The sequence below is a fragment of the Leptosomus discolor genome, chromosome 3, assembly GCF_034619465.1.
Source record: "Leptosomus discolor isolate bLepDis1 chromosome 3, bLepDis1.hap2, whole genome shotgun sequence".
NCBI classification, from domain to species: domain Eukaryota; kingdom Metazoa; phylum Chordata; class Aves; order Leptosomiformes; family Leptosomidae; genus Leptosomus; species Leptosomus discolor.
This window is the reverse complement of record NC_141393.1, coordinates 75,522,068-75,544,840: the sequence shown is the minus strand read 5'-3', so window position 1 is coordinate 75,544,840 and position 22,773 is coordinate 75,522,068. Positions and strand designations below refer to the sequence as shown.

Below are 22,773 nucleotides of genomic sequence, written 5' to 3'. Positions count from 1 at the left end.
CACCAATTCCAATGTACAGCTGGATTCCACAATGATTAAAGCATTATGCCCAAAACTATTTTGCATTTTCAGGTACTATCCAGTACGTGAAAAGGGTCTCCAGTACCTGCAGGGGGCCTGCAAGAAGGCTGGGGAGGGACTTTTTACAAGGGCCTGCAGTGATAGGACGAGGGGTAATGGTTGGAAGCTGGGAGAGGGCAGGTTTAGACTCAATACAAGGAAGAAGTTCTTCACCCTGAGGGTGGTGAGACACTGGAACAGGTTGACTGAGGAAGCTGGGGATGCTCTGTCACTGGAAGTGTTCAAGACCAGGTTGGATGGAGCCTTGAGCAACCTGGTCTAGCAGGAGGTGTCCCTGCCATGTCAGGGGGGTTGGAACTAGATCATCTTTGAGGTCCCTTCCAACCCAAACCATTCTGTGATTCTATATTTTTATAACTACAGCTTGGACAAGTGCTTCTTTATATGCTATTTTTTTCTTTCCAATGACTATCTGTCTTTTTGTTCGGATGGAAGTGGAAAACCGTGTAATAACCATTGCACTGATGCCACTGGCTGAATCTAGAGACAGTATTTTATTTTGTTCTTCTGTTTGCAGGTCAATTTACCCACTTCATTCCCTTTCTAGAGACTGAGTGGAGCAACTCTCCAAATCTTTCACACTTTTCAGACATTTCTGAAATCCTCTGTATTTTCCAGATGTACAAAGAATAAAGCATGACAAAATCTGTCTGTAGATAAGCCAAAATACTGCTTAAGCTTAGGGAGCCAGTGGCCAAGCTGTATATTGAGCATCTCTGAACAGCCAAACAAAGATACCTTTATCCTTCTGTGACGCCTATGTGCTAGCCCCTGTTCTTACCCCATTTCCTGCTTAAATTTGAAGGCTTTTCCAATGAACCCAAGAATCTATTCTTGCCCTTCAAAACTGCCAGGCTATAAGGAGCTCAGCCATAATCTCTTTGGAGGAGAATTCTCCCTTGAATAGTTATTTAGATTAGCCTTAAGAAATAGTACCAAGCAGGTATAGGTCAGGGATACACAAGGGCTACAAGCAGAAGAGCTACCAGCTTTGTTACCCGACACACTAGCCAGTCCCCGTATAGGCTGACAGGTGCAGGAGGAACAAACACCTCCAGTATCCTCAGTATAGAAACAGTTGTCCATAGGAGACAGTTTAGCAGGGTCTTCTGCTAATGAGATGCTGCATCACTGAGCTCTGAATGTTACACATACTTTAAATGGGAAATGAACTTCCCTTTTAAGCCAGAAGATCCTTGAAATAGGACTCTTACTTTGAAGAGTTTAGAATCTCATTTCCAAGGAGAGTAAAGAGAGTTTCACCACATGTAGCTCTCTCTTTAAAGAGCTGAAGCTGCATTTTGATAGTGAGGCAATAAGCACTGACTAGCGTCCAAGGAGAACAAGTTACTCTCACAAGGTTCAAAAACCTGGCTTACTTCCTACTGGTTTCAAGAACAGGAGAATCCCACAGTGAGATTTAAACTGGGGCTGTTAGTGCAAGGAAATTCATATTGAGGGCAAACATAGCATCCTTAAATCAACCCTGTTATGTTGACATTATGCATCAAAGTGCAGCTCTCTGCAAGGAGGCTTCAGTTCTCAGAAAAAACATCCTATTCCCCATATCTTTACAGACAGAGTACAATAGTGTATTACAACACAAATGTCTCAGAAATTGAGCCAGATGTTCTGAAATGCCTCAAATCACATATGCACACATGCCATTTGGTACACAGCTGAGCAGAAACATGAAAGGCTACATGCACAGCATAACTTCTGCAAAGGTTTGAAAATTTGGGTCAAGATTTACACTGCCTATCAAAATAAAGCCATATACTTCTGTAATTTTTCTGCAGTGACCCGAGAGGTTTGCTGGTTCATGCAAAACCATTGCTGATTTAAATTGCAACTGAAAAGATGCTTAGAGAAGCGTAGTCCTGTTATATCTTCTCTTTTATTCAGTGGCAACATGACAACTTAGCGATGATGCTGCAGCCCACGCTGCTCTGCACCATTAGAAGACCTTGACTGTTTTGCAAATACAAAACATTGAGCCAGCCAAGATGTGTTGAGCACCTCCCTCACCTCCTCCTACCCATCCTGGCTTTGGCCCAAACCCTCTCTGTTCCACTTCCAACCACTTCCCTTCAGCACTCCTCTTTCCCTTTTAGCTTAACAGCTACTCATTCTGTAGCTTTCTTGCAGTCTTCAGAAAACTATCATCCCACTCAGAACTGCCATGTTACCACTTCAGAAATGCTGTCTCACACAGGCAGCATAAAACCTTTGCATTTCACGCTCCTGTCATGCTCTCACTTCACTGGGCCTGTGTTTCAAACCTGAGCAGGACCCACACTGGAGCCTCTGCTGCCCAAGATGGCACGTCTGTGCAGAGGTGGGCCTTCTGTTCTGGCCGTGCTTGCCATGCGGCTTCATGGAGCAGGAGGAGGCTTGGTGTTAAGCCTCAGTGTTTGACCCTTCACAAGGGTCCAGGCACAGACCAGTCATCCAAAAAGCCATCCTACCTGGAATTTCAGCCTTTCCTCATCCTCCAATGTCATGCGCACCCATCAGCCAGCGCTCTACACAGGCACGCAGCAGGCACCGGCTCCCACCATAGGAGGCACTGTAAAGGAGTACGGAGAGGTCTGGAGGAGTTGCGAACGGAGAAGTCAGATTTCCATTGCCATCGCTGCCAAGGCCGCTGAAAGAGAAGGACAAGCATGTGATAGGAGCTGGGGTGGCTCAGGTTATGTGAGGCAGGGATATGAAAGGGGGATGGCTAGGGGTAGAGGACAGGAGTGGACCCAAAGCAATAAGGAAATGGAACCTCATCGTTCAAACTGGGTTCAGCAGAAATCTCTTTCCATTTTCCCTGAGAGTTCCACAAAGAAATATACTCAGACATTATGTTTTAAAAGAATATAGCAACATTTTAGGAGTACCTTTTCATAATAACGGAGCATTTCTTGCATGACCCTTCCTTCTATAAACCAAAGGTGAGTGTATGAGTTTGTAACATCGTTATACACACAGCTTCTCAGGAGCATGAGAAAATGACAAAGGTCTTGACTTTTCAGTCTTAAGTGCGAGCAGAAGACTTTTTGAGTAACAAAATTATTTCTTTTCATCGTGAAGTTTAAGGGTATTGATACAATATATCTTTAGAAATATATAACACTGATTATAGAGTAATTTCTTTGTCTAGATTAAAGGAGATATCTGTGTTATTTTTCAACACTGGCATGACTTAATCTGAAAATTGGAGAAAATAATTTTAAATAACATAAAGCAAGTACTTTGAAGTGAAATCGTATTTCGCAGTTATCTCTTCCTTGAGGATCTCAGGTTATTTCAGTCTTCACTAGTAATTAAATTTTAACACCTTTGTGCATCAGGATTTATAAACAGAAATATAAGTATGTTAATCAGCATGTCAAAAGTAACGCAAGAACCATATAAAGCACAGGGGGGAATAATTCTTACTCATGAGTGTCTTCTAACTCTGGACTTTTTAATACCCTGAATTTTCTTAACATTTGGCATGGTAAGCAATATCAGCATCCATGTTTAGAGGCATTATCTTTAGTTCGTATGTGTGTAGAAAGAACTTTTCGGATGTTAACCCAAACAAACACATGTTGAGTGCGCTTTCTAAGTCTAAGCCAGGTCTATTGTTATTCAGATGTTTTCTACATTGTAGCAAAATTGTAAAGTTGATAAAATGAGATTAGTGCAATCCTGTTTCTGTTGCAATAACTTATTACTAGTAGCCTGCATGATAATATTATGGAAAAAAATGTAGGTTGCCCGTATGCAGTCTTCATCTGTGTTGGTCAATGTGTAATAATGAATTATGAATTCTAACTGCATACTTATGAAAACATCGCTTTTGAAAAGACAAATAAATAATCAGAGCCTTTGAGATTTGGTGAAGAGGCAATATGATTAGATAACCAAAGACATCTATTCTGTGTTTTGGTGTGAGCATCTTTTGGACATCTTTGCTGAATGATGTGATGTTATAATTCAGTTTAAAAAGTGTTTCCAGCTAAAACGCTGGCTAAGTCTGCCACACTGGTTACACCTGTATAGCACATTGCTGAAAAAGTAGTGTGCCTGAAGAGGATTGTGGTGGAAAGCGAGCATCTATTATCTGTGTTTTCCCATCTAATGGCTGATCTGTCATGAAGATAAATGCACAATGATACCTGAGCAAGTCTGTGTGTAGAAATAAATACTGTTGATGAAAACTATCATGAAGCAGCTAATAGCTTTAATTATTTGATACATTAATTTATTAGTTCTCAATTCTGCTGAGTGCTGCATGCCAGCTGTGTGAGTCATCTTACTGATATTCTGATGAAAAGAGTAGGAAAGTAAGGCATTACACCAATTAAAACCCCACTTATAGGAGAGCATATTATCATCCAGTGTATCTCAGAAAGTAATTATGATATAAGAATCCGCCTGTTGAGTGTAATTTTTTAATTTTACTGCAATAATTAAAAACAGACAATAACAGATAATATTTCTAAAGGTCAAGATAAAGCAGAGGGAATAAAAAACATTTGCAAATCTTTATCATGTTCCTAATATATGAATATGAAGCTCCTAGTGTTCTGACTAGTGAGATTAGAAGGAGGTACATACATGACCGATATTTCTAATTGTCAGAATATTTAAACATCTTGTGCAATTGCATATGATGCTTAAGTGGGCAAGATTGCATATTGCTTTTTTAAACTTCATAGTTTATAAGCTTTTTTATAGCCGAGGGTCGCCAAACTCCCTTGGAAACAGTAATCAGCTCTGCTGTTGCATTTATCTAATAAACAGTGCAATCTAGTAAATAGAACTGGGATTCACAGGACCTGCATTCGTTCCCTTCTTTTGTTAGCATAGGCAAATCATTTGACTTTCCTTGGCATCAGCTTCTCCATTGTTCTCTGGCAAGAACAACTCTCACTCTGAAGAGCTTTGAGAGACCTACAGGTCAGTGGTTTTATCCCCATTCCAGAGCTAGCTCAACAAAAGCACTCTGAAGCATTTCACCCACATTCAAAACAATAAATCAATGTAGATTCAGAAAGATCTCGTGATTCCCAGCATTGTTGCTTTAACAAAAAAAAATACCACTCACATTTCATATGTTTTGTAGGACCTATATAAATGTTTTACCTTTACCTTTGCATTGTAACTAGTGTTCACATAAACTCTGAATGTTCACCTCCTGAGAGATTCTACACCATTTACTCTGCATATTGGTGTTTTGGTCTCCTATAGTACAGTATTATCCTGGTATCCTAAATCTCTCTGTTTTGAAAAATGCACACAAGAGGATGTCATGACCTATAAATATAAACTTGGCTTTACCTTTACTTGTGCTCACTGTAACATAGCTGATTATAAGTCATACTTACATGAGTGTAACTCCCTTGTTTTACTTACATACGCATTCCATTTTAATATCTTTGACATTTATGATAGTGTAAAGACTGCTGATGTTTCCATTACAAACACTATTTTAAGTAGTTTAGAAGTTGATCATAACATGTATTTCCAGTAGGTATTGTTACTAATTTTTCAAAATGCCCCATGCAATTGGCTTTAAGCCAAAGTATCAAGAAGAGAGTTTGCAACATTCAAATTATTTTAGATCACAGATAACTTCAGAATAGCAGTGTTCAAAATTTGACATGAATGTAACAACTTCTATGTAAGAAATAAATAAATAAAACTGTCTACTTTAAAAACTAGTCATTACAATGCAGAATTATTACTTTGAATTCAAATAATTTTTCTACACTGTGTTTGCTATACACAGCAAGTATTGTAAAATAAGATTTGCAGACCTAACTCTACTCCGAGTGATACTAAACTGATTACTAAAAATTTAGCTCACTCGACACCAAAACTATGACATACGTTATTAAGCTACATCAACTATGCTGCTTTGGGCAATAAAAACTTTAAATAACTCATTAGTCTCCTCTTCTTTATCAAAAACATCACGAACACTTTTGCTCAAATTGCCAGAGAGTACACACACATGCACAATTGTATCATGTATTTAGGGAGCAAGAAATTAGGAGAGAATAATTTCTTTTTAAAATACTGTCATTAAAAAACATAAGAGTACAATTTAATCTTAAAGTTCTCACTCAGCAGCATTCTGAAATCATTTTAAGTTTCATCTACAAAGAACTTCAGGATTCAGGGCCATGCAGATGTTATGAGGAATACCAACACATCCAACATTTGTCCTCAGATTAGTACTATTGTGGAATTACTGTCATTATTAATAGAAGTCACCAACACTTCTCTTGCTCTCTTGTTCTCTCTCTCTCTCCCCTTCCCTGAAAAAATTTTAGGAAAATAATTATTAGAATAATTCTAATCCCCCAAATCATTAAGAAATATTTTCAGTTGTGGTTATCTTCTCCATTTTTGCTGCCAAATAGTAAGTGTGTGGGACTATATCCTGGGTTTTGAAAGTATTCAATGCAGCATTCATTGGAAAGAATGGTAGGAAGAGACAGTTTTATCATTGTAAACAAAGAGAAATTATTTGCATTCTTTTGTGACCAAAACATTATTGCTAGTCAAACACCCTAGCAGGTAGGGATGCAGGAACATTCAGCCTTTTATATAATTCATAATCATGTATTTGAATTGCTGACCTTTGCATGCTCCTGCTTTGGTTTGCTCCCCAGGCTTGCTTCTGCCTGTTTGCGCTCTGTAAAAGCAGTATGTGTTGCAAGTCTCTTTAATAGTTCTTGGGAATTTTTAAGAAAATAGTGTTGTCGTGCATGAAGCTGAAAATGCTGCTGTTCAGGCAAAGCCATCCTGCTAGCTTTTTGGGTAGGACCGAACTGCCGGACCATAGGTGCCTGGTGCCACTGCTAAGGAGCAATGGCCGTCGGTGGTTCCACAAGGAGACAGCAAGCCAGGACCAGGAGGGGACTGGTGGGGGCGGCAGGGCAGGGAGCTCCCCAGCACGGGGTCCCTCCCGCAGCACCCGAGCCGGGCGAGCAGAGCGGCTCCAGTGGCAGCAGCAGGGTCAGTCCCAGTCCCAGTCCCATTCAGTCCGCAGACGGCCGGACAAGCCCCCGGTGGCGCGGCAGGCCTGGGGTCACACCGGGAGGACACGCGCGCGAGGCCAGGGCGGGCTGAGCCCGCCGGGTCGCTCAGGCGAGGACCGAGACAAGGGCCTGCGTCCAGCTGCACCCCCAGGCGGGTGGGCAGACGGCCTCAGGTGGGGCTTTTCGCAGCTCACGACTTGGGGGGTTCCCCAGGAGCCGTGCGCCGGGTGGGGAGCCTGCAGGCGGGAGGGCTGCCGCAGCAGGCAGAGCCCCCGCTGCCCCCCGAGGCAGGCAGGCAGCCCCCAGCGGGCCTCCTGCCACCGTGCCCACGCGTCTAAATCTCTCATGGGCCTTACAACATAGCTGCCAGCTCCGGGTGAAGGTCTGAAACGCCCTCTGGCACCTCTGATGGCAGTGGCTGCTTGTATTTAGGGAACCGAATCCCGCCCTCCAACTGTTCACAGGGCCTTTGGATGACCACTTCATCTTCTGTGTCTGAGGAGCTTTTGTGCTTAGCCAGTTTTTATTGATAGTGGTTGCATCCAAACCCTGACCTTGCTCTTGGCACTAGACAAAAAAAAACCCTGTAGTTTCAATTGCTTCTCTTCCTAGTTAAGGAAAGAGAAGACAGATCATGTAAGAATGTTCATTTTTCTCCAGGAAGATAGAAATAATGGCAGTGCAGCTTACAGCTTTCTAAGTGGAATATGAATGATAGGGGTATGTAGTCCCTTTTGAGCAACTAAAGCTATGATGTAGTTTATTGCTCTCTTGAGATTGTCCTAAAATATGGTGAGGGTCATACCAATTCAGTGGTGCTCCTCCATAAGAAAAGCAATGACAAGATTCGCCCCCCCCCCCCCATTTTGGGAATCATCCTCTTTTGGAGAAGTATAAAATTGGAACTATCAAAGTCAGAAAACTGAAATGTTAATCAATCATTTCCTGAAATCGAGGGAGAGGAAGGTATTATCTCAACCATAATTCTTAAATAACTAAATCTGGATTTGTTTTCAGCCATTTTAACAAGCAATCTCTTGTGGTTTCTGCCAAAGCTACTATGGCTTCTCTATCTTGCAAGAGTTTCAGTTCCAAAATTCAGTTCTCCCCCTTGTCCTTTTGACAGATTTGATGTATTTGTTCTCATTATCTTTTATTAATTATATCCAAGGATTTTAGATTAAGGATAGTGATGGAAAATGAGAAAGCATGGACACGATGGGTGAAATAGAGTAACTTTCTACCTCTGCTATCCTTTTACCATGGTTAAAATAAAATTTGTTCTGTAGAGGATTTTGTGCATTCAGTAGTGAAACGTAATCAACTAAGCTTACCCATGTGGATGCTAGGATAAATCGGTACCTGTTTACAGGAGAAAGGAATCACCATCCATTCTGTGGCTGTGCACTGGGGAGAATTCTGAATAGTAGCTGCATCTTCTTGTAGAAATTCTGAAGACTTTTCCTGCAATTTGATTAGAACTGGCTTAGCTTTGAAGTGAGAATTGTGCAGAAAGAACAGAAATTACATGTAGGCAAACAATCCAAAAAACCTGCCAGAAATTTTCAGCAAACACAGTACCACCTATTCATTTACTCTCTGATAACGTAATATAACTGGTTTCATAAAAAAAATCAAGTATCATTCTAATTGCACCTCTAATGGGCATTTCTAAGACAAGCCAAGATGGAGATGTCTGCCTTTAGAAGCTACTCTCACTTGCTCGATGTTTATTTCCTTGTGTTGTTGACAATATAATTAATCATAGCATTGTTTCAGCTTTGCACCAGAGATCTTTATATTAATGTTTGTCATTTTACGACTGTAATTTTGACACAGTAAGATACGCTTTAGGCTTGTACTTGTGTACACTGATTTATTTGGTCTCAGCTTCAAGAATGTGCCTTGGTAGATAAGAACAAACCAGTTTTCTTTTCATGCTACGAAAGCATCTACCTTGTCTTGATTTGACAATATCCTAAGATAGTTTTACTGATCCCACTACAGCAGATGTTGAATTAGTGTCACTAAAAAGGGAAATCACTATGAATATCTCGTTTAAAAGAGCAATAGCTGGTTTTTACATCAGGTATGTCTGTGGTTTAAAAGCACTGAAGAAGGCTGATCAACACTGACATGTGTATTCATGGTAGCGAAACATTTAAAAACCATTTGGCAGTAACCGTAACTGGTAACAATGAGTTAAATTCTAATAATAATGATCTAACAGTAGATCTAATTGGAAGACAGGTAGTGGGAGAAATCTAAGTGACAAAACCTCCGAGTCAGTAATTAGCCACTGGTTATTCAAATGAGTAAGATACTTAAGTTGTAAAAATTTGAGGCTTTGTCATGTGCTGTGCAACTCTAATTGTAACAGCAATAGTTGTAACCTTTCAGAAGAAGCCTGACTACTTACAAGTTTTCCCCATGCCCTTATATCCTCATTCCTAATATTTACTTTATATGGGTGAAATCTCATGAGTCCATGGAGCTCCGCATAGCGATCTTTAACACGTAACGAGTATATATTGTATTTTTTAGGATTGCTTCCAAATAATGGAAGCAATTTGTTATTGCTAACTCTGTCAATTTGAAAATATTTTGGTTGTAGTCACTTATGTTCTGATACAGCTGGAAATAATTTTAAACCTTTGCATTTGAATGAGACTAAGTGTTCTGCATTCCCCAACTCCATTAATGTCTGTTTGACAAATTGTGGGAAAAATATTACTAATACCTTCATCACTGCAGAGGTTTTCTTGCGCATGTTTGCCATCTGTATGTGTAGATATCCATATTCTTATTAGGCATACACACAAGCTTCCTCATTTGCTGCAATTTCTTTTATATTCTGTGGTTGTTTCCACCATTTATTGATTAAATGCATCACATAGTGCATGATAGTTACAGAATCTTTATTGTATTCATAGGAACTAATTCTGTATTTGACAAGAAATCGCTTGTGCTTGGCCTCAGCTTACTGAACTTATTTATGTAGTGAGATGAATTTTTTCATGGCATTTCAATGTGCTGTTCACAGCTCTCTATATATAGACAACCGCTGCATATATTGAAGCTACCTGTGAACATCATTACTGATGGGTTTCACCATGCTTGGTTTTTTAGTCACTTATTATGCAGACAGAATATTCTGTGAGCATGTGTGCTGAAAACATCCTCATAAATAAATTCCAAGTAACATTCTAGATAAAAAGTACCAAGGAAACAGATGCATTAGAGGAAAAAAAAAACAGCCAAGAATAATTTCTTCAGCCACTAGACCTGCATGCTTTCAAAGTTACGAACAACGGGTGGAATCCAAGGTCAAAAAATTCTCATGATTTCAGTAGTGCCATTCGCATAACTACTGATGAACAGTATGGAAAATTTGCTGCAGCAGAGCTAGGGTCAAAGCTTGCATCAGTGCTTTAGAACAGACCAAAAGGTTGTGTAATGTATTCAGAGCTGTCAGCCCACCAACCTGTCCAGGGACTGCAATACTCATGATCTGGGAGACAAAAAGGAGAAAAGTGGAGAGATGGTTTTAAAAAGAAAGAGAGGGAGAGAGAAGGCTGTAACAAATGATACCACAAAAAGAGCACACTGAAGAAAAATAGTGATGGGAGAGATTATACGAAACATTGCTTGAAATGAAAGACTTCGGAATTCAGGAAAGGAAGCAAGGACCTCTAATAAAAACTTCTCTTTCTGTGACTTTGTCATTAATGGTCTTTATGCTGTTCCCACAAACAATGAAAAGCTCATAATAAATCCAGATTTTGATAGAGAAAGTGAACACCACCTATCACAGATCAAAGAAGGTGTCCTTTGGATATGTTCATTTCTTTTTTGGTAAGTCAATAGCCTGTCCTTTCTCATATTCATGTGGCTGACCCACCTGAATAAGATGCTACTGTAGGCAAGCAGGACTTGGTAATTATTTTACAGTACCAAGCTGTACTTGGTAATAAAAAAAAAAAAAAAAAAAGGTAGCACAAAGCAAGGTACAAAATGTATTTTCTCTCTTGGATGGCCTTTGGAAAAGGCAGGAGGCTAAAAGAAATCGTTTTAAGTCCAATAGTGTATTGTTTTTCTGTCTGAGCAGTAGGCAGACCAAAAGCCCTGTGCATGTGCTCTGAAGCTGCCCAGACACAGCAACCAGAAAGAACAGAAGCCAACAGCACAATGCTGTGCCTGAGGTGGCCCTCCAGATGGAAGAGAACGAGACTTGCATTTGCATTACTATGTCTGTATTGCTGCTTCAGAACTAAAATCAGCCACCATTGTCTCTCTCTCTTCTTTCAAGAAGCTGCAAAAGTATTAAAGTTGAGTTTTGGACAGTCTCAGAAAATTTCTTGTATTATTCAGATTTGAACATTTAAGAGAAAAGTAGACATTTGTCAAACAACTACTTCTGCCCTCAATACATTTCATTAAATACCCAACATAAATTCTTTGAAACACTAGCACACTACTTACCCCTTGAATGGCTTGGGCTGGTTGAAAGACTGGATATTTTCCCCTTGTTTTCCTTTTTTTATTCCATTTCCAACTGTAATAACATTGGAATTACAAATCGTTACTGTTTTGTGACTTGTGGCAAGGCATCTTTCATCATCATTCATAGAGGTCTTATCCTAAAAAAAGAGGCTTCAGTATTTTATTAATTATTACTTTGGAAAAGTTGTTTATGTTTTAAATAAAAAAATAATAGTATCTCTTACCAATTGCAGGGGTTTGTTGGTTTGGGAGGGTGGGGTTGCCCCATGCACCAAAAAGCTTCAAATAGCTACCCATTTTTACGTGTGGGTCTTTTCTGTCTTCTTTCTATAGTGTTTTAAGGATCCCATAATCAGACCGTAGCTTAGATTGTACACTGATGTTATGAAAATAACATTAAAAATTTTCCTTTATTTTGCTTCAAATATTTCACTTCCCGCAGTAGCACAGGTCTGGAGACTATGCTCAGAAATATCCCCAACAAAGGCCTGCAGAGCTCTGCCGAGCAAATCAGATGTCTCCGATTTGTTTCTTAAATGATCAGTTTGATGTCCTGTCTTCTAATTAATGGAGATCTGCCAGCAAACCGCTGCCAGTTCAGCCGCACAAGTCTTAATAGTCACATGTGATTACTTCAGAATTAGTTCTTCTACTTGCATCACTGCTCCATGTTTCATTCACTCAATACCTGATGCCTTTCTGATTAATTCAAATTAATTTTTCGTTATTGTTTCTTTTAACAATGAAGACAAGGCAGAGCTGGTTCAACACCTCTCAGCAGTGGTGGCAACATTTTCACTGCTTGGAGTGTAAGAAGAGGCAAGGGCATGGCAGGCAGAAGGCAGGAGGGCTTCAACGGGCAGGAGAGCCCTCTACGGCCATACAGGCTCGCTGCTCCTGCTGCTTGGAGAAACAAAAAGGCCAAGGGCCAGGGAGATGCTGGGGCTCCACCAGCCCTACCTGCACCACCAGCACCACCTGCAGCAGCTCTCCTTGGGCTTCAGCACAGAGCAAGGGGTCTGCAAGGTCCTGGCCCTCCTGCCCTGCTCAGCAGCTCCTGGGTCCTGCCTTCTCTGGGTAAAGCCTAGAGCCTCTTCTGAAATAAAACATATTATAACAGGTATCCTAGAAAAATACTGTGTTAACTTTATAAACAACAATTAATATACTTGCCTTGCTTCGGTCTTGGCAGCATGTTGACTACTTTTGTTCAAGATATAAATTTTGGTTTAAATTCCAGTGAAAGTACTTTTCTGTACACTGATGAAGTGCTACGCTCATTAGCTATACCTAATCCAATTCCTAAACTGAATAAACATAGTTCATATTAAAGTTTTAAAAGTAATCCTGACCATGCTTTTGGCAAGGTGGAAATGGTATTAGAGTTGGTCAGAACGAAATTAAAACAAAATTGGCAAAAAATAAATAATGGGATTTTATAAAATTTTCAGAATTGTTTCATTTAACTTCCAAATCACCACAATTGCTATCCACATGATACATATATGTGTGTACATGTGTGTGTGCAAGAGGAGATACAAGGATGAAGCTAAGGAGAACAAAGCTGTGACAATTCGAGATTAATAAGTCAAGAATTTTCAGTTTGCTAAGAGCATTAAAATCTACCTGTTTTTACTTTAATGTGTTTCTGTGGGCAAACTTTTAAAAACATACATGAATAACGAAGGAGAACCTTTTGATCCATCCCTTCTTTAAGTACATTTTAAAAAACTTTCTAATGAGAAATAAATGGTCTGATATAAAAATCAGCGTCTATAACACGGTATCCAGAACTCTGTAGACAGCAATGGTTAGAGGCGTTTGACGGCAGTGGGCATCAGTGGGCCAGGCAGAACAGCCAGTGTGTAGCCAAACACCGCTTCGGCCACCCATCTCCAGCAACCTCTAACCACAGATCAGAGTCTGGGCTGATGGTCTCTTAAAATAACAGGCTATGGTTGTCAAAATAAGTTTAAAAATAGGAAAGTTATTGGAAAATAAATTTGCTTTACTGAATACTTGGGAAAATTTGGATAATATATTCCAGGCCAAACACAAAGTGAAATTTCTCATCTGCCATTCAAGTAGTGGTATTTACCTGTTGAATTCCACTCAGTGATTCAAGGCAGGTTAAGGTCAGTCTTGACGGGACAGCTGTTCCACCGTGGTCGTTGCCTGAGCTGTCGGAAGCATCCCAGCAGCGGGTAGGCTAGAACGAGCAGATTCGGTAGCTGTGCCGTCAGATAAAGCGTTTTGATTTTGCGTAGTGATACAGCTAACTATGCACCGTATGAATAATAAAGACAGCTTTAAGGATACATAGCCTCAGTTATAAGAGAAGTATCTCAAATATTGACCTCTAAAACACAGTTCAGCTTCTTGGCCTGTTACCACTGTATTTTTCTGGGTTGTTAATCTCATAATTTGGTGGTGATTTACTGTTCCTTGTACATAATAGAAACACTGGTTTTTGTAATGTATATATAGAACATTAAAATTCAGACATATGGTTGTCATCAATAATACGTGCTGTTCGTTGTACCTTAATATTCGAATATTGGCATTACAATTCAGAAACTGGACAACATTAAATCCATAGCACCTAGTAAAACCCTTTGCTTGCTAAAGGAATCACTGAAAAAAAGTATTTAATTGTTCTTTCTCAATTGCATCTATGAGTTTCTAACATGGTGCGTTATTATTTGGCCCACTTGGATGCAGAACATTGGAAAGCAGTTGTCAGAGAGTCCTTCTAGAGTGAGAAAATTATTTTTCTGAAAGCAAGCCAGGACAGACAAGATTACTGGTAAGGTTGGTGGTGCACAAAAATTGTACAGATTTATGTAGAATTGCATCACTTTTAAGAACTTGAACTGTTTCAATTTTAATTCTCATAATATTTGTGTTGCTTTTAAAAAATATTTAAATTAACATTTGTAAAACAAATTTTTCTGTAGCAATAAATAGCAACATTTAAAGTCAAATTAACAATATTTTCCCTGCTCTGAATTATTTAGGTTATTTCCAGGCTAAAGTTTGCATAAACAGCATATAATATTGAGTCTGCTTCTAAATGAAATAATAATTTCCCTAATTCTCTGAGCAAAAATTTTTGCTGTTACATTCTGCCTAGATAGGAGGTGCAAGATCTTTACAAAAGTTGCCTCTCCTATGGAAGACAGAGCTGTAACCTACCAGTGATATCATCTGAATAAAACAGAGATTGACCCATTTAAGTAGTGTGTCCCTCATATCTCAATAAATTTACCCAGTGAAATACTTCAGTTGATATCGAGCAATGCAAAGCAAGACTGTCAATTTTTCAATCCGATGATATTATGCCGCTCTAAAACTTTTGTCTGTATTGTCTTGTCTTAGCTCTTGTGTCAAATCTGACTGCTGGAGTTATTACATCAGGCTACAGTATCTAAGATAGCCTTAAGATGCCACTCACCCTTGTAGTAAATCTAACTAAGAAGAAATATTTGATCTGTAATGGACATAACAACATTATCCTTTATTTCCATATGTATATACCACACAATTCCCATCGAATAGCGTGCTGAATTTCCTGCCTGTGCTTGCCTTATATTTTTTGCGTATTTTTTTTTAGACCATTAATATATGCAGTTCTCGATTATAAAACCCCACCTTCTCACACAGAATTTTTATTTCAAAGCCATGTTGCGTTTTTAACCAGTGTTCGTGCTTTCCAAATAATAACAAATAATATTCAAATAATAACACACCCACCTACAGTTCCAGTTCAGTAGTATCTATAAAAATGCAGACACTGGCACAAGGCAGGTATTAATATTCATATTATTTCTTTATTAATCATTATTCATGTTAAATCATTAATTAATAGTGTCATAGTCACTGATCTGAAGTGAATGATATGGCTCTCAAAGACTACAGCCAAAAAAAAAAGAGAAAATATTAAATAAAATTAAAAATTGAATCTTGAAGTGTTTAAAACCACATCCCCTGTTTACACATCTCAGGAAGGGGGGGGGGGGGGTGTGTACTGTTTTAATTCTGGTTTTAGCACAGAGTTTCTCCTGTAGATGAACTTACATTTATTCTGCTTCTCTTTCCCTCCCTCCCCTGCTGTCTTGCAGCAAACGTATGTGACAATGAACTACTGCATTGCCAGAACGGCGGGACATGCATCAAAAACGTGCGATGCCAGTGCCCTCCGGCTTACACTGGCATTTTGTGCGAGAAGTTGAAGTGTGAAAGGGACCCAGGAGGCTGCGGCCAAAACTCCGGCCAGCGGGCTACGTCACACGGGCCTCTACTGCTGCTGACTGCTCTACTGGGAGCCACTGGACTTTGCAGCTGCTAGGCTCCGGGTGGTTGATGGCATCACACTCAGACTGCTTCAAACGACCGTGCCACACAAGAACAAAACAAAATCCAAGCGTTTGCTACTGACATTTTAAAGGAAAAAGAGCGAGAAAAAATAACCCCATACAAACTAAGAAGGCCTAACTGAACTAAGCCATATTAATCAGTTACGGACAGGGCTCTGAGTCAAGACTGTTCACCTCTGACTCGAGACAAGCGGCAGCTGCCTGTTCTGTCAAATCAACGCTAGCTGCAAAGCTTACGCAGGACTGAAACGGCTTTGACAGCCCCCAGAATGGGAAGGGAATTCAAAAAAACATTTGCTACTCCTCTACGGTGCGCTACCGTACCTCCACCCGGCGTGTGGACCGACCAAATAAAGGCATTCTTTGCTGTCAGTGCATTGTGGGTATAAGGAAATCTGTAAAAGCTGCCATATTGGCCTGCTTCAGTCCCCAAATCCTTTCCAACCTGTGCTTTAGTGAACGTTGCTCTGTAACCCTTGTTGGTTGAAAGATTTCTTTGTCTGATGTTAGTGATGCACATGTGTAACAGCCCCCTCAATAAAAATCAAGCCAGTCATATCCTTGTATACCTTAGCAGCACGGTGTCAGTCAGATGCTGTGTTCACCTATTGTACAAGAGTGGCTATAGGACAAAAAGTGTATTTATCCTTTTGTATTCAAATGAAGTTATTTTTCTTGAAATAATGTACAATGTAGATTTTTTGTATTATTGCCTATTTGTGTTACCAGACAATTTGTTAATGTATTTAATTCTAATCAGATAAGAGAAAAATATTACTTTTTATTTAGTCCTTTTCTTTTTCCTTTCATTTAATTGTGCAGAGATTTCTCTGTATGGGCAACGTGCTGGCATCAAAGAATATCAGTTTACATATATAACGAGTGTAATAAGATTCCACCAAAGGACATTCTAAATGTTTTCTTGTTGCTTTAACACTGGAAGGTTTCAAAGAATAAAAATTCCTGCATAAACAGTTCCAGGATGACGTATTGCTATTTCTTAAGGCTTTTTTAAAAAAACAAAAAAACAAAAAAACAAAAAAAACCCAACCCAACAACAACAACAAACTTGATCATTTTACCACCTGTGGTAAAAGTATGTGGAAGAAAAACAAATGCAACAGTGGAAATTACAGCATAACAATCTAACCTGGTTTTATTTTTACTACTGTCATTATTTTTGCAAACAGTTCTAAATGTAAAGGGCATCATTTGTTTGAGGAAGATTTCATCAAATCCCAAGCTTGGAAAAGGTATGAAAAGTTGAATAGTTCTCATCTTTGTTCTCTCAGTTCATCACAGAAATTATTCCAAGAGTAATTCAGAAGGTATTACAGAAGCTAGTCTCTTATTCATAGTGTTTTTGTGGATTCTGGCAGTAATGAAGTAGATATAGCCACAGCTTATATTGTTTCTCCAAAAGTGCCATTAAAATGATATGTTTATATATGTACTGGTCTGACTAAGAAACTGCAAAAACAGCAGCAATCACCAAAAAAAAAAAAAAAAAAAAAAAGCCAAGATTTAACTTTTAATAAAGTCAAATTTAATATTTAGAAGGAATGTCAAAATATACAGCAGCAAGTAGATAAAAAGTGCTGCTCCAGCAAATAAAGTTTGTTTCAAGTATTGCCCAAGGTGTAATAAATTCTTGTTTCTGCCTTTTATTAGGCCAATTACTGAGTGTGACAGAAAAGGATAGCAAGAATAAGAGAGGCAAGCCAAAACCATAGCAGTGTTTCAAAGTCCTGGGAAAAAAAAATAAAATCAAAAGGTAGAAAGACTGTGTGAATTCATTTCCTGGCAATTTTCATCATAATGGCTGTAAATATTTTACCAACATAATAGCCTAGTGTGGAAACCAATTAATCAGCAAAAGAAAAATTCCTGAGAGAAATAAATTCTACTTGGCTGCCTCTTCCAAATGGTGAACAGGGCAGAATTTAGGGCACTGCCTTCTTGGAGAAGTTCTTTCTGCTGAGGAAGCAATATGTGCAGGCCAGTACCCAGCCTCCACAAACGGGTGGGCAAATCGGGTCTTCATTTCTAAAAGAATCGTACAGAAGATGATGATGAAGATGAAGACGACAAGCTGGTGCTTGTTCAGGCTGTCACCTTGGCCCTTCCCATAGAATGGCTGCTGTTCACGCCGCCACTCCCTGTCGGTGGGCCAAATAAGATAAGGCAAAGATAAATTAAGAGCTTGGCTGGTTGCCAGCCATGGGTGGCCTACACAAGGCTGTGGGTCTATATTAGAAAGATGTTCACGACAATAAACAGAAAATTATATTGCAGGCTCAATGAGAAATATAAATGCTAATGCAGGTGACATGCAGAGCCAGAGATTACCTGTAATTAAGTGGATTTCTGATATTAAAATGTGGAATTTAAGTTTTCTTAAAGCTTATTAGCCGAGACCAAATTCAGGTTGTGTAATTATTGGAAAAGATGCACTTTAATTGTCATTATAAACTCAAGGCTTTGTGAAAGTGCTAAGAAAGCATGTTATGCACGTTTGGTTAGAAGGGATTCTGCCAGCAGTGCTGAAGTATAATGACTATCAGATCGCAATCAATTCAGCTGCATTCCAATTTCATATACTTATGATCTTCTAAACCAGGGCAGAGTATATGGCTTTCCACGTGTTTAGCCACCATTTCGTGCATTTTATCCTCCCTCACATATTAATAAAATTACAATTTTATCCAGGAGTACATTCAGTGGAAAGTTTTCTTATCAATCATCCTTTTCTTCAGCTTCATTATTTTTTCTTCTGAACTCCACAGAACGACACTAATTGAAAATTTTGAATATACGTGTCTGCTACTGTGTTCTAAGTATATTTGTAAAATTACGTGTGCATCTCAGACAGGAGGAGCTTTACCTCACTCAGTATTGCTTTACCTGCTTTTTTTATTTCATTTAGTGGAAAATGAAGGCAGAACCTGTTCCCCATTTCAGAAGCTGTAAAGAACAACAGATTCCTTTTCCTGAAGATATGGTAGGATCTTTCCATGATAACAGGTAGTTTCAGTATCTGCTTTATTTGTCACCTGAAATTCCTCTTCCAACATATTCTAGGTTTCATGGAGCAGGTTTCCTGTCCCTGTGAATGCCTGTAAAATAGCAAACACATACATGATACTGAAAAATTAACAAGAGCAACGTGATCGCTAACCTGGGATTTTGGTTCTGCATCAAAATGCAGCAAAAGGAACCTACTGGGGAATTATTTCCTGTACAATACTTTTTTGCTGGAAGGTTTAGCATCCAGGAACTGACCAGGCTTCACGTTGCTTAGTTGTCCAGATTATAGTTTAGAGTACAATGGCCTTAAACCTAGCGTTCGTAACTGAAGTTATGCAGTTATAACAGTTCCAGTTGTTTTGCTAAATCAGTCAGTCCTAGTGAGCTTGGAGCTTGTAATTCCTGTGTTTCTCACTAGAGAACTGGTTCTGATCCAGGATCCACAGGTGTTTAATGTCTGCAAACGGGGCAGCTTATGACAAGGTCCTGCTCCCTGACAAGGGAGCTGCAGACATTTCCACTTCAAGCTAGCCACCTTTCTCAAAGGGACATTGAGGGAGAGGCATCTGTCTTAGTGCTTCGTAACGGTTTCAAAACCAAACTATCCAAAGGAAAAAAAAAAAGATCTAGTCAGACGCAAATTGACCCCAAATATAGCGCTCAAACAATAATTGATCTAATACTTTATCATGACTGCGTCACAGATAAGGAGTTATTTTATGTAGTGAACAGAACAAAAACATAATGTGCAAAAGACTCTTCAAATTTAGAAAGAGCTCTTCTGCTTGCATATAATTTTATACATCTTTCTCATAACTCCAAGATGCCAGGGGGATTTGTTATAGCCTCATTGGGATTCTAGGCTTATTAAACCATTGAATTAACTAGATTCATCCATGCGTGAAGTTTATTCACCTGTGAGAAATTTGAGTAATATTTTTCATAGAATATGCAAGACCAGATTTTCAGCCAACCTCCAGCCCGGCCTTCAGGTTTGTCCTTGCAAACGCAAAGTTACAGATGTCAATATTAAGACACAGCCAATCAGTTCATTCCTAAGAAAAACTACGTTTAATCATTTAAGGACACATTTAGCCACCAAAATGCAGATCTGGCATTGTAAATCAGAAATGTTGTATTAACCAACTTCATACCTTTCCCGCCATCATACAGTATCAGAAAGAAGAGGATAGAAGCAGCATATGCAAAACAAACAAGCAGAACAGCAGCATTTTGCACCATATGGTGCATTTCATTTAATGAAACGAAAGTTCATCACCAGTACAGTATGTTCACCAAGGCGCCATTTTTACCACAATATGCAATAGATAAAAAACCAGTACAAAGCATATGTTTCCCTTCATTGTTTTTCTGGCCATCATTATCTGTACAGCCCCAAACATATACATGATGAAATACTGCTCAAGGAATTTTACAGCCTGAAAGAACACAGAGAAGACAAATGTTATGCAATCTGTAGACCTAAACAGATTGTAAAGGCTTCGGGGTTGAATTCCTGCGTACGTTGCTGGCTAATACTCATGTCTGAGAAGGATGGGAACAAAGATCACATCATGGGAGTGCTCTGAATCAGGGGTTCATGGCGGTCAGTAGAACCAAAGTGACAGCCCAGTTACAGAAAGCACAACAGGACAGTGTTGGTCCTGCATCTGTCAGCAGGGGCAACCATGTCTCACCCTGGGACATACCCGGGCATCACTCCCACATCAAAACTTTTGCATGTGTGTTTAGGTGTGCCCGTTCTAGTCACAGCTGCTGAGACACCTGCTGCTGACACGGTGCTGCTCTATGGAGTTGCTGTACACATGTGCAAAGCCCGCTGTCATCACGGGAAATACAATTTTTAGTGAACCATTGCTGAGAAATGGAAGTAACAACAGTCTGTTCTGGGAAAAGAGGGTCGGGAGTGGGGTTTGGGGCTATTGCTTGTTTGTTTTGAGAAAACGAGACTGGGTTTGGATGAGCATTTTCTCCTGGTCACGTAGTGTGATTTTCACTTGAGTACTCTGTGCAGGTCTTTGTGACATCTGAGAAACAAATTGCTAATAAGTTAATTCTGACATTTATATGTCTGAACAAGACCTCTCAAGAATAATGACATCAGCTCAGTCCTGTGTGCTGGCACTCTTTACAGCTCAAGGCTGCAAGATAGGCTTGAGACAGAGTACTCTTCTTCAAAGAGAAGAAATATTGGAGGCATTGATAGGGGTGAAAGGGCTTGAGTCCTACATATAAGTGTAAGAAGTCATATATATATATATATGTATATATGTGTGTGTATATATATATATACACATACACCATACACTGAAACCAAAATCTCCCTAATTTGGATGCCTTATCATTCTAAATAGAAACTGCCTGATTTTCACAAGTCCTCACAATCACAACTCCCAGATGTTGTCCCTTAATGTTATTACAACAAATGTCCAGTGAAGTGGACTCTTCTCTGTTTTTGTGGAAGAGGAAATGAAAGTCTTTCTACATCATACTGTAATTTGCAAAGCAACATATATGATAATCTATGAAATCAGTGCAATCTTTAATATATAGAAGAGTTATGCAAAGTTTATGGTAGAAATCTGAAGTGTAATATTCTTTGAAGACTAAGTTATTAAAAAATATGTCACATTCTATTATTCTGGAAAACTAAATATAATAAAAATCAGGTTTTACTCATTCCTAACCTAATTCAAGTGATTGAACTTACATAGCCCACAGCTGCAACCCAAAGACAGAACGCAGAAAAGAGTTTAAGCTTAAATTTCTTCTCCAGAAGAAATACTGCAGGTTCAGAAGTCACATCTAATACAGCAGAACTGAATTCCAGCACTGTCACTGCGGCCCAGACCTGGAACTACTACCGTCACTCCTGATCTAACAGGCATGCTTAATTGTGAAGTTGCTTTTTAAATTCTGTCAAGTTGTCTTTAGTTCTCTAGTCACGTGTGTTCCAAAATACCATTTCTGGGACCACTGGTCACTCCAAAAATCATTTTATAACCTTAAAATGGAGTCACCATTTTTATTCAATCTGTAATCAGAGACTTAAGACAATGCTGTAGTAGTTCTCTCTTTAGATCGTACTATTAATTAGGTAACAGAGGGGAAAGGTTAACATTGTCCTGTACATAGAATCATAGAATCATTTAGGCTGGAAAAGACACTTAAGATCGAGTCCAGCCATTAACTTAACACTGCCAAGTCCACCATTAAACCATGCCCTTATGTGCCATGTCTACCTGTCTCACATATTTTTGTTCTTCCTTAACGCAGAGGTAAATCACAATTCCAGTCACAACACAAGTGGTATTTTCTTTCTTTCGTCCCCTCCATTTTTAGTGGTGTCCAAACTTAGTTCCCTCATTTATTCTACAGAAATTTTAGTATTTTCCAGTTCTTCAATGCATTGCCCAAAACAAAATCTTCTTAGCTATGTTGCAGAAGGTAACACTAGCAAACTACAAAATTAAAAACCAAAAATCTTTACATAAATCTCTTCACAACGAAGTTGTCAAAAATCAGTATAAAATCCCTTCAAACCATTTTGCTGCATACCACTATGAAAAATACCTTAGCAAATATTTTCTATTTAACAAGTCTAAAAGGCGTTTACCCACTTGCGACATCACAAACCACTTTACATACAGTCGATTTGCAGCCCATGAAAGTCAAAGATCATTCCTGCATGATTCCAACAGAACAACGTTTATATATCATTCATAAAAGTGATTCAC

General features: G+C 39.1%; 1 protein-coding gene across 3 annotated transcripts in view; it reads left to right on the top strand.

Annotated features, from left to right (window-relative positions):
* The window catches only part of NTNG1 (netrin G1), a 153,230-nt gene extending 137,270 nt beyond the window's left edge, over window positions 1-15,960 (top strand). For all 3 annotated transcript variants that reach the window (XM_086462621.1, XM_086462619.1, XM_086462620.1), the window contains one exon: window positions 15,734-15,960. In XM_086462621.1, coding sequence (XP_086318747.1) covers window positions 15,734-15,960 — 227 coding nt within the window. The remainder of the gene's footprint in view (window positions 1-15,733) is intronic.
* Window positions 15,961-22,773: the final 6,813 nt, after the last annotated feature.